The sequence below is a fragment of the Anastrepha ludens genome, chromosome 5 (genome assembly GCF_028408465.1).
Source record: "Anastrepha ludens isolate Willacy chromosome 5, idAnaLude1.1, whole genome shotgun sequence".
In the NCBI taxonomy this organism is placed as follows: Eukaryota; Metazoa; Arthropoda; class Insecta; order Diptera; family Tephritidae; genus Anastrepha; species Anastrepha ludens.
Genome location: NC_071501.1, coordinates 41,474,729 through 41,491,482, shown reverse-complemented (window position 1 = coordinate 41,491,482; position 16,754 = coordinate 41,474,729). Strand labels below are relative to the sequence as shown.

General features: G+C 37.0%; 1 protein-coding gene across 5 annotated transcripts in view; it reads left to right on the top strand.

The window, feature by feature from the left end:
• Positions 1 to 6,566, top strand: part of LOC128865011 (sodium/hydrogen exchanger 9) — a 50,903-nt gene extending 44,337 nt beyond the window's left edge. For 2 of the 5 annotated variants that reach the window (XM_054104862.1, XM_054104864.1), the window contains exon 14: positions 5,924 to 6,565. In XM_054104862.1, coding sequence (XP_053960837.1) covers positions 5,924 to 6,001 — 78 coding nt within the window. In that variant the 3' untranslated portion in view covers positions 6,002 to 6,565. Of the gene's footprint in view, positions 1 to 5,923 lie in introns of all 5 variants that reach the window. The other 3 variants (XM_054104867.1, XM_054104865.1, XM_054104859.1) reach the window with 2 other exon arrangements.
• Positions 6,567 to 16,754: the final 10,188 nt, after the last annotated feature.

Here is a 16,754-nt window from a genome sequence, read left to right as displayed (position 1 = left end):
TTTTGGCGCTTATTTCCGTCTATTTGTATTCTCTGCAAATGTTGTGAATTTATCAAGATAAATATTCTTTCTCTCTCTCTCATTCTCTTTCGGGACTCTGCCTCTTTCTTTGTCTGCCTTGAAAGTTTAACTTCTGTTATGTGTACTACGCTACACGCACTTTTTTTTGGAAGGTTTAAAAGCAAAGAAAATTTATGAACGAATGTTAAAAGTGTATAAGGACTTTCTGCCTTTTCGGTTGCTGAATTTAGACGTTTTCAGACAAGCCTTGAAGACGATCCACATCAAGGATGTCCAAAAACAGCAACAAAACCAGAAATCGTAGAAAAAATATAGGAAGTCGTATTGGAAAATTGTCAAGTAACTGAAAGAAATTTAGTAAAAGCTCTAGGCATATCATTGGGCAGTGTAAGCAATATTTTGACTTAAGTTTCGGACTTCAGAAAGCTGTGTGCACAATGGGTGCCGCATTCGGTAACAATGGAACAAAAACACAATCGAATGTGACTTTCTCAGCAACGTTTAGAGCGTTTTCGAAAGGATAAAGTGGACTTTGTGCGTCGATTCATCAATATGGATGAGACTTGGGTCTATCAACATGATCCTACATCAAAACAAGAGGCTAAAGAGTGGTGTGAACTTGGGTTTTCGGCTGCGAAACGAGTTCGTGTCCAGGAATCGGTCAAGAAGGTGTTAGAATCAGTTTTTGGGATGCGAAAGGAATTTTATTTGTGGGTTACTTGCAAACTGATAGAACAATAGATTGTGAATATTATTATAACCTCTTGACCAGCTCAAAGAAAAAAATCATCAAAAAAGACCCAGTTTGCAAAGGGAAAGAATTCTTTTTCATCAAATAATGCACCGGATCCCAATAGCATTTTGACAATAGGTGAAATCCATAAATTAAAGCGCGAATTGTTGGAGCATCCTTCGTAATCACCAGATTTGACCCATAGCGACTTCCATTTTTTTCTAGACCTAAAAAAATACATTCGTGGAAAGCGTTTTTCATCAAATGCAGCCTATTTGCAGCCCTTTCACATTCTCACTTCAAAAGTGGAATTCATAAAATAAATTGGAATCTGGTTGGAAACAGTGAATTGATGTTCAAGGAAACTATACTGAGTAATAAAGTGCATTTGAAACCATTAAATTGAATTTTTCTTATCGAACCGCAAAACTTATTGAACAACCTAGTATTTTTTTTTTTTTGAATAACGTTTTTACTAACTAAAAAATGGTTTTGAGTGATGAAAATCTTTATTTCAATAGCTGTATACTGCAGCTGTGTAGTAGCATTTGCAAAAATTATATTGTAACTCTTCTGATTACTTTTACGTCCTTATCAGTTGTCCGCAATGATCGCGCTGCTTGAGACTGATTTGCTAGATTTTAGATACTCTCTGCTTTGTTTCTGTATATATAGGTATAATACGTATAATTACCATTTTACAAATTACTTTCGAAGGTGAAATTTAGAGTTGAATGTTCATCTTCAACTTTGCTGTACGGTGAGCACCCAAGCTTAATTTTTTTTACTTAATTTTTAATTAATACAAGCTCACGCGCCCCATTGAGAATATAACTTAGGATGGTTCGCAAATCGACACCTGTGCGCATTATTTTGGTAGCCTGTGCCTATAAACGTTAAATGAACTAAAGGGTGATTTTTTAAGAGCTATAGGAAAGTTTAAAAAAAAAAAAACACGTAAAATTCAGAAAAATGCATGCAATTTTTATTTAAATCGATAGTACAGTCCATATAATTTAATGTTTGAAGATTATTTCATGCAAATGTTGACCGCGACTGCGCTTCAAATGGTCCATCCGCTTGGTCCAATTTTGGCATACTCTTTCCAATGTTTCGGCCGGTATCTCACATATAAATGCTTTAATGTTGTCTTCCAATACGTTAATTGAAGCAGGCTTGTCTGAATAGACATGAGCTTTAGCCCCACAAAAAATAATCTAAAGGCGTTATATCGCACGATCTGGGTGGCCAATTGACAGGTCCCGAAAGTGAAATAAAATGTTCACCGAACTCGCCTCTAAACAAGTCCATTGTTACGCGTGCTGTGTGGCATGTGGCACCGTCTTGCTGAAACCACATGTCATGCAAGTCAAGCTCTTGCATTTTGGGCAAAAAACAGTTGGATATCATTTCACGGTAGCGCTCACCATTCACAGTTACGTTACGATTGGCAGCATCTTTAAAGAAGTACGGTCCAATGATACCTCCAGCCCATAAACCGTACCAAACTGTGACCTTTTCTGGATACATTGGTAGCTCTTGCAATTCTTCTGGCTGATCTTCACTCCGAAATTGACAATTCTGCTTATTTACGTGTTCGTCGCTGAACACAATTTTTCGACTTTAAACTTTCTTAACAGAACACGCATTTTTATAATAAAATTCAATGATTTGCAAGCGTTGTTCGTTTTTAAGACGATTCATGGTTAAATTGTAGACCAAACTGAAGATGGTTGACAGTGAAACAAAACACGAAACGTGCGTCAGCTGTTTAAAAAGATAATAACTAAAAAATCACCCGTTAGTTATTGCACTAAAATTAAGTCATATGTAAGCCCGAAATTGTGTTCAGAACCACTGGCAATGTTGGGATTGACCAACTCCACAAACATGATGATACATGAAATTTCACTCTTTTTCCACCCTCAAGAATAAAAAGCTCAATTTCGAAACACGCTGTATATTAGAAGTTATATTATACTATGTGTAAATTTTTTATATAAATTTAATATTTCTCTTTTAATCATGTAAATAAGTTTCTACGAGTTCTCTCTCCTCAAATAATTTCAGTCAATGCATGTTTTCAAAGTAGATTTTATGTTTCTGCTGTTATTAATTTTTTAATTAGTTTGCATATTTTATTCCACATGAGTTCTCCATGATGCAATTCATTTTGAATAATTTAAAATAATAAAAAAATACCATAGAAAGATAAAAATACTCGAGGAAATAACCCTCCTCTGCGTTGGAAAGATCAACAAGAAGAATACTCATTTCAGTCCATCGTGAGTGTTGATTTCCGATTGCTGTAACTGTAGATATGATTTCTTAAGTTCGATAATCGTGTTACCAACACATCTGACCATCTTTATTGATCCCCTAGAAGCTGCAATTTACCTCTTAAGATTTTTGGAAGGGTACAAAATTACTAGACAAGCCAGAAAAACCGTCAACAAGGTTTTTAAAACTCGGTCGGCAGAATGCATTACTGCGAAGGCAGCTAAGCCAACCAAAACCAACATAAAAATTTGTTCTTGATTAGCGCAATAACCGGCTAAGCGCTTTACGCCGAAATCACCGAAGCACTCCGATAATTTCATCTTTCTCGTGGACACTGTAACCAATTACGAACACCTAATGAAGCCAAGTTCATCATTTAGTCTTTCCAATGCAACCACGACTGATTTCGAGAATGCAGTGTTTGTATTCGTCCCTCTATTCATAAATTCATAATGATGCATAGCTATTCGCTGCAAACTGTCTATGTGACGGCAGAGCTCATAAGCCTAATCGGCCAAACGAATAAATGAAAATCTATGAAATATATTGTGCTTGGAATATAATCCATAAATAATAGGAACAATAAAATAGCTGTCACACATTATTTCCATTTCTCAAAAAAATTTAAGAATTTTTCTTCATCTTTATTTGTGGGATAGGTAAAAAGTTACACTAATTTCAAAATTGATATTGGATAATAAACCCGTCCGAGATGGAGGCTCTATATTCCACACTGGAACTCTAGGAATTTACGATTATAACGATGAATTGTGTGAGCCGGAGTATTGTTATAAAACTTTGACTTTGGGACTTTGCCGTGAATTTTTAGTCGTGGCTCGTCAGGCAAGTGCCATTCTGATGATTGTTTGTTCGTTTCGACCTACATGCATATGTATGTATGACTAGTCCCCGGAAACAACTAGCTTTCGATAACATTTTGTTTCGTAAACATTTCGCAACAGTAAAATGCACGAGGTTAGGTTAGTTAGGTTAGGTTTTGCAGCAGCATAGCACATAGTGTCCGATGCCACTTAGACCACGAAATGGGTCCGTTGTGAGCCGCTGGGGCTGGGCTACATTTCCCCTTCCACATTGAGCTGAGCTTCCTGAGCTTTGGACAAAGCGTAAAAGGTTGTTCATTAAAATGCACAAACCCGTTTCAATTCCTTCGGTCGAGTAACCAATGCCAACAAATCGATCGCCATAGCAAAGTGGATAAAATGCAAGACTATCAATCAGTGGGACGCGCGCTCTATAACTTTCGAAAACATTTTTAAAGTATAGTTTAATAAAATTTAGAAAAGCTTAGCTGCCAATGGCAAGCCTTCGATTGCAATTTTGCCATGAAAGAGCTTCTCATAAAAACCATCTGCCGTTCGGAAATGGCATAAAACCGTAGATGCCTCGTTTTTAAGAAAATCATTTATTTTCTTTTTGTTTTTTGAAAGGCTGATTCAATTGCTAACTTTTGTTTCACGGTGTGTTGATGAGTATTGGAATGAAGTTAAGGCGGCACGATTAGTAAGTACATACATTACAATCACCTCATTGTAAAGGATTTTAAACAACAGAAAATGGAAATAATTGCAGAAAACGCTATGAAAATATAAACATTCCCTATGCAAAGGTGTTGGAATGGGTTGATTGCTCGTAAAATTATAAGAGCATCAAATAAAATTTAGTGAAAAAATAAATTTTTTATTTAAAGGGTCCCGGGGGTCTAGATTTTTAAATTTAAATTTTCGGGATATTTTCAGGATTTTTTTTTACAATAAAAAAAATGAAAAACGAAATTTAAATTTTTTAGGCTTTTTATTTAACTTCTTTTACATACAAAAATGAAAAAAACAATTTTTTTTTTTTTTATTTTAAAAATTAAAAATATGGCGCTGAAGTTGACCCTCCCGAAAAATTGGACCTCGACGGTGTTGGCATTTTGGCTCTTCTTCTTCTGTTTATCTGAAACACAAAAACCAAAAAAATTATTAATCAGTATGACTGTAGCTATATCCCGGATGTAAAAAAAATTAACAAAATGGCGCGGTTTTGAATTTGACACTCTAAATATCGGTCTTTTCCCCGTTTTTAATAAAAAATTCGAAATAATTATATATGATTCTAGTACGGGCAATAGCCGTGTATGTTGTAAACAACATATTAAAATTTCAGACGATTTGATTTTTTTTTTTTTTGACAACACCAGGCCGAAAAAGTAGTTTTGAAATAATTGAGTTTAAAGTTTTGAGAATGGCCGCGTGACGTATCTGACTCTACCTGCTAAAACGGCTGTAGAATCGAAAATACTGGGAATATCTTTCTAAAAAATTTAACAGTATATTCTTAGAAGTCTATGCTTTCGAAATATCAAAAAAAAAGAAAGATTTTTGAAAATTCTAGACCACCGGGACCCCTTAAACTCATTTGCGATCTACAGTTTCTTCTACAGTAATTCTTAGAACTATGAATAGAACTCGAAAATACCATACGATTTGGTGGAGAAATATTTGAACCGCCCTAATGTGCATACTACATATAATATTTTTATTGAATATTAGCTGATTTTTACTTTTGTCCTTAGAAAATTGTCTCTTGGTTTATTTCTCTCAACCTCAAAGCATAAAAAACACTCCAAAACACATTCAGCACAGATAACAGAAACAAAACAAACACCACATACATACATATATAAGTACAAGTACTAAAAAATGTCTTTAAATATTTAAATTAAAATAGTTATACTCGGCAATTAATCATATCGTTGTTTTTTTCTTTTTTTATTTCTGAATATGCGGTGCAAATTTAATTGTTGATTGTCCAATAAATAAAATTTAAAAAATTTATACATATATTACATACATCCAATAACGTAAAATTGAGCAAAAAATACAGATGGAAATAATGGAGCATGTGCAAAGTCCCGTTTCGACCCGCATTAGGCTATTAGGGTTCTACGGAAAGAATTTATAGGATAATTAAAAACATTGTATGACATTAAGGCTTTTCCACATAATTCGTTTGACTCAATTTATAATTATACTTGAAGAAAAAGTTTAAACAAAAAAAATATATATTGTGAAATATGAAGATGTTTACTCTTAAAAATAAAATAAAAACCACAAATAAATTGGAATTGCTATATGCTGCAAATGCGAGTATATGTATACAAACATACAGACAAAGAAACAAATAAAAATTTTAATTAAAATTTTGTACAAATTAATAAAGCTATGAAATAAAAAATTAATTAATTAAAAAAGTAATACCGTCATATTGAAATTGTTAACTTCTTGCCAGCTAAACAGTTCAAAAGCTTTTTTTTAGTTCAAGGACAACCTAACATACATTCATATGTCTGCGTAAAGTTGGCGAGCGCAGCGGCAGTGCGTAGATGGCTGCAAAAACGAACTGGAATCGTCACTGCATACCGAAACCGAAGGAAACTAACCAATGGAAGCAAACAACGCAAAAATTTAAAGCCATGGTGTAATTGTGAAAGTAATAATTTGTTAATGTGTTGAATCGTTATTAAAACCAAATAAAAATATAAAGTAGTGTACGGTAAATTATTTTTTGTTGTTGCATGTGTTTAAACTAAACTATTTACATGTATTTACATACATATGTACGTTCTTTGTACGTTGTTTATACTGGAAGTGCGGTCAAAATAGAAATCAAAAGAAGTTGATGCTTGAATTTAAAAGCAAAAATTTTAAGAATATCCTCTAAATACCTTAAATTTACTAATTCCAAAACATTTTGGCAATTGTGTAATAATTATTGTACTTACATTTAGAGTCTACTAAATTAGCGATTTAAAATCAACAAGACGAGGGTTGCCTTATATATTTTCAGAACAAAAATGAAAACACAGTAAAATGAAAATAGAAATGGAAAATGGTTTTATTGTTTTTCAAAATATTCAGCTTGTAAGTTAATACACTTCTGCAGAGAGAAGGGAATTTGTCTCCCGTACATTCGACACGCTTGTTTTCTTCTTTTGTGGGAGAAAGTTCTGAGTTATGTATTGGTTTCTAATCAAACGGAAGAAATCAAAGTTGAGAAACATCCGAACGCTGCTTGAGAAAAGCATGATTCATTTTGCTAGTAAAGTAGGTTTAATTTAGAATGTTATGGAACGTGTTTATGTTCAATTCTAATTTTCTCCCCATTTCTAGATACTCAATACTCTACTTAATTGTTTATATATGAAGTATTTTTAATTTAATTTTGTTTTATTCAAGTACAAAAATGTATATAAAGAGTTTTCCAATAAGAGGTGTTGTTGCTCAGAGTACGCTTTATTCAATGAAAAGAAACAATTATTAAGAAAACGGAAATGCGAAATATTGAATGTATGTTGAAAAAGTATTTGACAGATTAATAATGTTGAATAATTACAAAAATGATTTATAGATGGCGCAAGAAACTCGTAGACGAAATTGCTTCGCACTGTTGCATTTGTCCAACACCTCCCCTCGAAGAATTCCGGATGCGGCAACAATCAATTCGCATCAACCATACCCAGATCTGTGATGCACCGGTAGTGTTTTTCGGCAGGTAGTCCTTTTGTGAGCACATCTGCAGGCATATCTTCAGTTGGCATAAAATTTAGTATGATATCGCCGTTTTGATGTTTTTCTCGTATGAAGTGGTGACGTACATCTATGTGCTTGGTTCGCGAGTGATAAGCGCTACTCTGCACTAACTTTTGTGCACTTTGGCTGTCGTTATATATTATAATTGAGCTATCCTTTAATCCGATTTCCTTTATAAGATTACGCAGGTATAAGGCCTCTCTTGTCGCTTCACATAAAGCCATATACTCGGATTCAGTGCTCGACAGTGAGACAGTCCTCTGCTTGCGTGCCTCCCACGATATTGCAGCTCCAGCTAGTATAAAGGCGTAGCCGGAATAAGATCGCCTATCCGCCATGTTCGCGCCCCAATCTGCATCAGCAATTGCATATAATTTTTTATTTGATTCTTTGTAGAGAATGCCGTAGTTTGTTGTACCTTTTAAGTATCTTAAAACACGCTTAGCTGCCTTCCAATGAATTTCGGTGTAGTTCGAGTTGAATTGGCTCAAAAAATTAATGCTGAAAGCCAAGTCAGGACGCGTTGTAACAGCCAAATATAATAAGGCACCAATCAAACTTTGATATGGATATTTTTTCATTTCAGTTTCATCACGTACAGCGGGTTTTTCTAGCTTAGTGTTGAATTCTAGTGGAGTTTTGACTGGTTTGCAGTCCTCCATATTAAAACGTTTTAAAATTTGTTCTGCATATTCACGTTGATTTAGGAACACACTTTGTTTTTTGAGATCTTGGTGAAATTCTATGCCCAAACAAGTTTTTACTGGACCTATGTCCTTCATCTCAAAGCTTGCGGCAAGAGACTGTTTGATTTCAATTAAGAGCGATTGATCATTTGTAGCTATTAATAAATCGTCCACGTAAACGGTAATCAGCGCAAGACTCGAATTCTTACGCATAATAAAAAGGCATGGATCACATTTCGATGAATGAAATCCCATTTCACGTAATTTAGTTCTCAATTTCTGGTACCACTGAAAACCAGATTGTCTTAAGCCATAAAGCGATTTTCGCAATTTGCATACGGGGTTCTTGTTTTCGGATAAAGCTGTCAACCATTTGTCTGCTATAGCTCGAATTTGACTAGCTTTTGGATCAGCTGTGTCCGGAATCTTACCTGAGATGACCTTTTTGAGGATCACTTCCATATATTCTGGTATTTGCATATAAACGCTTTCATCTAGATCACCATTCAAATAAGCAGTGATGACGTCCATTTGGTGTATCTGAAGATTCATTTCCGCTGCCAAAGCTGCCATTGTTCTGATTGATGTCAATCGCGTGACTGGTGAATATGTGACGTTGAAATCCTCCCCTGGACGTTGCGAGCACCCTTTTGCTACGAGACGTGCCTTCTTCTTATTGCCCTCTTTTGTTCGAAAAACAAATCGATTGCCAATAATCTTTCGCTTGATAGGTTGCTCCACGATGTCTCATGTTTCATTCGAAATCTGTGCGATGTACTCATTTTCAACAGCTATTTGCCATGCTGCTGCTTCGTCGCTGCTAAATGCCTCTTTTAGTGTCACTGGATCTTCACACGTTGCCATATTAACATATTCACAATCTTCAAAATCAGAGCTCGATTCTGACACACTGTCATTTGCTTGTTCCTTTGTGTTACTGGCCGCCTTTTGATATATCTTTCGAGGTCGTCCCCTTAAGCCAACTCTCATTAATCTTGGCCTACCTCTGCCGTATTTCGATTTCGAAGATGGAGAAGCATCTTCACTTTCACATTCACTGACTGATTTTTCAGCAATGTCTTCGCAACAAGTTTCGTTTCTAACCGCTTTCAACTCCAATTCTATTTCGAAATCTTTTTTCTCGTTATCAGATTTGTGAAACCTTTCTTCGAAGAACTTGACATCGCGGCTCACCAGAATTTTTCGTTTTTTGGGAGACCAGAGTCGATAAGCTTTAGCTTCATTTGAATATCCAACTAAACTACACTCTTCAGATCGTGGGTCAAATTTACCGCTTTGGTTGCCCTTCATCAACACGTAACATTTAGCACCGAACGGTCTGAAATGAACAACTGTGGGGGTTTTCCCCGACCAGAGTTTTAACGGTACCTCACTTTTAAGAACTTTAGTTGGACACCTATTTCTGATATAGTTCGCTGTGTTATTTGCTTCTGCCCAAAATGTCCCTGGTAGATTCGCCTGCGCCAACATACATCTAGACATTTCCAAAAGCGTTCTATTTTTTCGTTCTGCGATGCCGTTTTGCTGTGGTGTATAAGGCGCACTCAACCGCCTCCTAATTCCACAATCGTCCAGATATTTTTGAAAGTTGCCGTTAATATACTCTAAGCCGTTGTCTGATTGGAGAAACTTTATTTTTTTTTTCTGTGAATGTTTCGGCAGAATTTTTGAAAATTTTAAACATTGGCAGTACGTCGGACTTTCGTTTTATAAAATAAACTTCACTGTAACGAGAAAAATCGTCCGTGAATGTCACGAAATATTTCGCACCTGAGTGTGAGCAAACCCTCATAGGCCCACAGACATCAGTGTGCACAATTTCAAGCAGTTCTGTGGTACGCTGCTCACTTTGCTTAGGAAAGCTCTCTTGTGTTTGTTTTTGGCTAACACAAATTTCACAAGTCGCTAATTTTTCATTGCTGTCAAAATTCATACCATGTACCATACCTGCGGCACGTTTTAAATCGGTTTCATTGAGGTGACCCATACGAATATGCCAGGTGTTAAGTTTGATAGGATTCGCTTCAAAAATATTTGCTGTCGGCTGTGAACTTTTAAGATAATATAACCCACCAATGCGTGTGGCAGTAAGTACAGGCTTACCTTTCTCTATAATAAGTGCTTTATCTCGCTTAAATATTACCTCAAATCCCTTTTCTGTAATCTTCGAGACTGAAAGTAAATTTGTTCTCAGATCTGGCACGTACATAACTTGTTCGAATTTTATCGGTGCTTCTTTCCCTTCTTCGTTAATAACAACCCTGACGTTGCCTATGCCAGCGATATTCGCTGTGTCGCTATTTGCCAAACTAAGTGTTTTGCTTATTTCTTTGAAGTTAGTGAAGTTGTTTTTGTTGGAACTCATGTGAGAGGAACAACCACTATCCATACACCAATATTCGCTTGAATTATTTAGCAAGAGAGCCGATTCGAACAACATTGATTTTTCGATCTTTTCTTCAGTAGCGTGACGTGCATTCCAGTTGGAAGTTTTGTAATTTTGTTTTGATCGACAATTTCGCGATATGTGACCAACCTCGCCGCACTTATAGCAAGTTCTATGATCAACCAATTTTGGTACTGAATTTCCTTTTCGTTTATAGTTGCTGCTAGCATTGCCGGTTTGCTTGTGAATATTTTTAAATTTTGGTTGAACATTGAATACGTTCTGTTCCGCAGCTGCCTCCTTTGCTTTTCGCGATTGTTCTTCCTCCAGTATCTTTACACGAAGAACATCCGGCTTGGGGAGTTCATCACGTGTCTCCAAGGCGCATCGAAAGGTCTCGAAGGAATCAGGCAAATTAGTCACGGCGTGGAAAAACTCATTTAAATGTTCACGGATGTTATCTCCTTCCTTCATTCGCGCGAGGGCTATGCGTTTCAGGAGTGTTGCTTTTCTTGCAGGACCTTTTGATTGAAAAGTAGACTCCAATTTCCTCCACATATCATACGACGTTTCACATTCGGAGATCAAACCTAATTCCGAGGAAGATATTGCAAGCGTTATATCAGCACACGCCTTTTGATCGAACTATTTCCACTTTGTTGCATTTTCGCCGGTTGGGCAGGCTTTCTCTCCCGATGCGTAGCTCCACAGGTCAGCCTTTATCAGAATAGCACGCATGTGCAATTTCCAGCTATCATAATTATCCGCGTTTAGCGGATCAATCCTTATAGATGTGCCAGCCATAGTTATTTTAAACGGTCGGGCTATTATCTAACTAAACTATCTGTTCCGATAGTTTTATCCAACGTAATTGAAAAAATTTTTATTTTTCTTTTCGATTTCGTGCCTGGGCCCATAACCTGTTGCTCAGAGTACGCTTTATTCAATGAAAAGAAACAATTATTAAGAAAACGGAAATGCGAAATATTGAATGTATGTTGAAAAAGTATTTGACAGATTAATGTTGAATAATTACAAAAATGATTTATAGATGGCGCAAGAAACTCGTAGACGAAATTGCTTCGCACTGTTGCATTTGTCCAACAGGTGTTATTTTGATATTCAAAGAAAAAATACTATTTTTTAATATAAATGATCGAATAAATATTTCATTATAAAGAGGAAGGTATGCCGTTAATAGTGGAAAATAACATCAGGCAAATGACCACCACGACAACGCTTACAGGACAATATCCTTTTCATGAAATTTTCCATAACCGAATTGCAAAGTGGCCTCCCTATGTCCTCGATAGCCTCACGAATTCCATCTTTGAGGTCTTGAATCGACTCTGGGCTGTTGGCGTAGACCTTCTCTTTCACGTGGCCCCAAAGAAAAAAATCACAAGGTGTTAAATTACAAGATCTCGGTGGGGAATTGTGATCACTCCTCTTCGAGAGATAACACGGCCCGGAAACTTTTCCCGTAAAAGATCAATGGTTTCGTTGCTTGTGTAGCATGTAGTGCCGTCTTGTTGAAAATAAACGTTGTCCAGATCAATACCATCCAATTCCAGCCATAAAAAATCGTTTATCATCTCTCGATAGCGATAGATAACACCTGTTATTGGAAACCCCTTTATATGTATATGTTAATAAAAAAAAACAACAAACTATTTATTATTTAACCAGTTTGCATTCTTCATTGAAATATTTAAGAAACTGTTGTCGAATGCTCTCTGCTTTACATGTAAGCGGGTTGTAGAATAATCCGAACCTGACGATACTAAAGTATTAAATATCAAAATGTTGCCGAAAACAATTTTGCCCGTGTGACCGCGAATGAAACATTAAAAGAGAATTTCCAGTGACTCCCTTCCAGATGTCTCCGTGTGTAAATCGGCACAGAGCTCGCATGAGCTCTTGGCGAAGGACGATTCGTCTTCGGCGGTTAGTTTTCCTTTATTCTCCGAAAACTTCCGGCGGAGCTAGCCTGCACAATAACAAGGAAGAACTCAATAATTAATATATACGTGGGCAGTCAAGCAGCAATAAAAGCAATAAGCTCATATTGTATTAAGTCTAAAAATGTTCAACGGAGCAGAAAGGTCATAGAAAGGCTAGCCGCAAACAGTAGGCTGCATATCTATTGGGTACCTGGGCACAAAGGCATTATGGGGAACGAAATAGTAGATGAGATAGCAAAAAGTGCAGAACAGGTCATAATCTATTGGCTGCACTTGCGTCCATGACAGGGATAGATAACACGGACAAATGCAGGAAATGCAGAGAGGATGTTGAGCAAACTTTAGAACACCTTCTGTGTGTTTGTTCGGCATTATTAAAACACGTTTAAAATGCCTGGGAGCCCCATTGTTTGTGGGTCTGGAGGACGTCTCAAAAGCAGATCTCCCAGCTCTGTTAAGATTCACCAAAAGCTTTGACATCTCACATGATGTCTACGAGGTCTGTTAGAAAAGTATCCGACTTTGTTTTTTATTTCTAACACCTGACAAATTTGAATTACGCGCGTTTGTTTAAGCAGGCCTGTAACCTTCCTGCACATGTGTGAATTTTTTCCCGCTTGTCGCTAGCGTCAGTTGCTGTCAAGCAGTGTGAACGTAACATGGTATTTAGTGCTCTCGTCGGTTTTTGAATACGTCTTGGTGACGTGGAATGCTTCCTCTGTGACGTCTGCATTTTGGTTTCCGGGTCGTACCCGTACAGCCAGGACTCATAACCAGGGATAATGGTGTTCATGAAGTCAGTATCACTGTTTATGGAGCCCAGCATGCCCTGTGAGACTTCAATACGAAGTTCCTTTTGCTCACCAATTACATCTCATCACACTTAGTGTTGCAAGGGCACAAAATATAAAAGGCAAGCCTCGTATCGTCTGGAAAAATTAAATATTTTTGATTGATTACAAACTGATGCAACTTTATTTTTATTTTGTCTGTTGTGACAATTTGTAACTTTTCTGAACGCTTGAAGTATTTCTTAAAGTGCGCATTATTTATTCTCTTATGCTTGGCAGTTCGAAAGTACCGTTACTTAAAAGAAAAGCGCAATAGAAAATAACCAAAAAATACGACTTCCGCATTTGTTCAAAATATATTGTATACAGTTTAACAAGAATTAATAGGTGAATTTATCACTTTTGTAGCGACACCTTCACTGGTTTAAAGCGTTAGCAGCTAATCGATACCATCTTTCAGATAAAACCAGGTTTGGTCAACATCAGATCGTTAAACGGCTCTCAGCAATTTTGAAGAGATCAGCTGATTGGCTGACGTAATCGGGGTCATAACAGCAGTCTGTGTACGAAAAACCTGATATTGTCTTGGTGATATCGAAAAAATCAACACAGTACCTCGCTCATGTTGCTTCGTTGCCGTCTAAAAAACGACTAATTGGACAAGTGTGTGAATAAGTGCGAAATGGGTGAGCAGAATTCTGCTGTACCCAGTGACGTGACAGCCGAAGTTACTCTCACAATTTTAGTTCGGTTGGCCAAACCTGTTTACCGTTTTTCATATTTCTTCTTTTCTAAGGGAAAGTAAATCATGTCCTAAGTCTCGGCGAAATCGGAGCGCTTTACCGATTTTGGGTCACTGCTTATATGACGACGTTGCACTGTGATGAATATATGTAGCACAATAAACAGGACAAAATTTAGCCCAGTTATAATGGCACATTGCGTTCCGCGACAGAGATTTGTAATGATTGTCTAAATTTGTGCTTGTTTACTATCCGTGGCCAACAAAATGGTGCAGAACTAAAGTAAAAAAAGTTATGTGTTGAAAATGCGTATTTACTTCCCCCTAGAACACTAACCACGCTTCACGCCGTTAAGTAAAAAATCATTCTGTTGCCTTCGGTCCCGTTACTTTCGTTATAACCACCGACTTTGATTACATATATATATAATTGGCGCTACACCCTTTATTAAGTGTTTGACCGAGTTCTTCCTCCGAGGAGGGACCTACAGTTTTAACCCGACTCCGAACGGCAATGGTTTTTATGGAGAGCTTTTTCATAGCAGAAATGCTCTTGGAGGTTTTCTATTGCCGAGGGGGGACCGCTGTTAGAAAAAATGTTTCTATCATTTGGTGTTTCATGTCCAGAGATTCGAACTTTTGCATTGCCGAATGGTAGTCATGCACCAACCCAATCGGTTGCGGCGGTCTATCCCACTACGGCCTATTCACTTTGCGCAATGTCGTGGAATTATAGCCTAATTACACCGAACCTTGATTGCAGTTTTTACTTAAAGTTAAAGATTGCATTGGCGGCCGCCGTAGCCGAATGGGTTGGTGCGTGATTACCATTCGGAATTCACAGAGAGGTCGTTGGTTCGAATCTCGGTGAAAGCAAAATTATAAAAACATTTTTCTAATAGCGATCGCCCCTCGGCAGGCAATGGCAAACCTCCGAGTGTATTCTTGCCATGAAAAAACTCCTCATAAAAATATCTGCCGTTCGGAGTCGGCTTGAAACTGTAGGTCCCTCCATTTGTGGAACAACATCAAGACGCACACCACAAATAGGAGGAGGAGCTCGGCCAAACACCTAACAGAAGTGTACGCGCCAATTATTTATTTTATTTTTTAAAGATTGCATTTAAATGTCCTCAAGCAATTGTTGTTGTTAACTAAACTTTGCTAAACTAACAGAAAATTTTATGCAGCCAGTGATGGTTGCACTACAAATATCTATAAATGGGTATATTCAATAACGCATTATAATGCGCAACGTACTTTTGCAGTTTTGGCAATGCGTTCAGAAATGCAAATATGGCAGTACTGCAAATGCATCGCGTTCGAAAACGCCATTTTTGTATCAAACGTCGCGCATTATTTGCAGGAAAAATTTTAATACTGCCAATCTATCAATTGCAACACTTGTCACATTGGCAGTGCTGCCAGCGCTGCAATTACTGCGCATTTATAATGCGTTTCTGAATATACCCAATATCCAGCACAGTTGTCTGCATGTTTTATTTATTTTTCTCGAATCGAAGTGAAAAAATCATTAGGCATGACTCCGCACCTGGTGACCAAATGGTCCAATATCCAATGCCTCGTTAATATTCCCGGGAAAACTTGCTCCTTCGTTTCTCGAGTGTTGGTCAAAGTAAATACAATCTGTAGGTGTCTATATTCGTATACCTACTTTTAGCGACAATTCTAGCCTTTTCCTCAAATTGTCAATACAAGAATCACAGAAGCAATTTAATACTTGGGATCAACTCCTAACTCCCGTCTCTTATCATTTACTCCTGCACTTGTCTGCTTTCACGTTGCTCAGCACACCACAAAATCACAATATCCCAGGGCCGAGTGCGGTTTGACACTATGGTGTCGAAAAAAAGTAACAATTTTTGAATTTTTTATACACATGCCAGGTTTGCCATTATCTTCTTTAAGACCTTGATTAGGCCCTAACTGCCTGCAACGAAGCAGTTTTTCAACCAGATCTGTGTTCATGACAATGCCATAGATCGCGATTTGAAAAACATTTCAGCACATTGTAAATCTATAAGTTTCATCAGGGATCCGTCCGTGGATGACATTTCTGATCAGCGAGACAAACATCCCTTTTGCGCGCTACAAAAAATTGAAGCTATGTAGGTATATTATCCAATAGCTATGAAAATTGGACTATACACCAAACGGTATGAAAACCATTTTATTGCGCAAGGTTAGGCACGAAATGGACAAAAATACATATTCGACAGGAGGAAAATTTGGAGTCGCGCTTCTCCACTAACCTAGAGAGATAACAGAGGTGGAAAGCATCATCAAAGGTCTGTACAACGATAAAAATAGCACCTTGTCACATCATGTCGATGTTGGATTGACATTGGCCATTAGTATTGATACTCCGTCAATTTTTGAACACTTCTTAAATCAGAAATTTTCATATGAAAATAGTTGGTGACAGTGTGTATGTATGACCTCCTATTACTATATATTATTACTGTTTTATTACTATATCAACTCTCACACGAATCACTCATTCAAATAAAACCA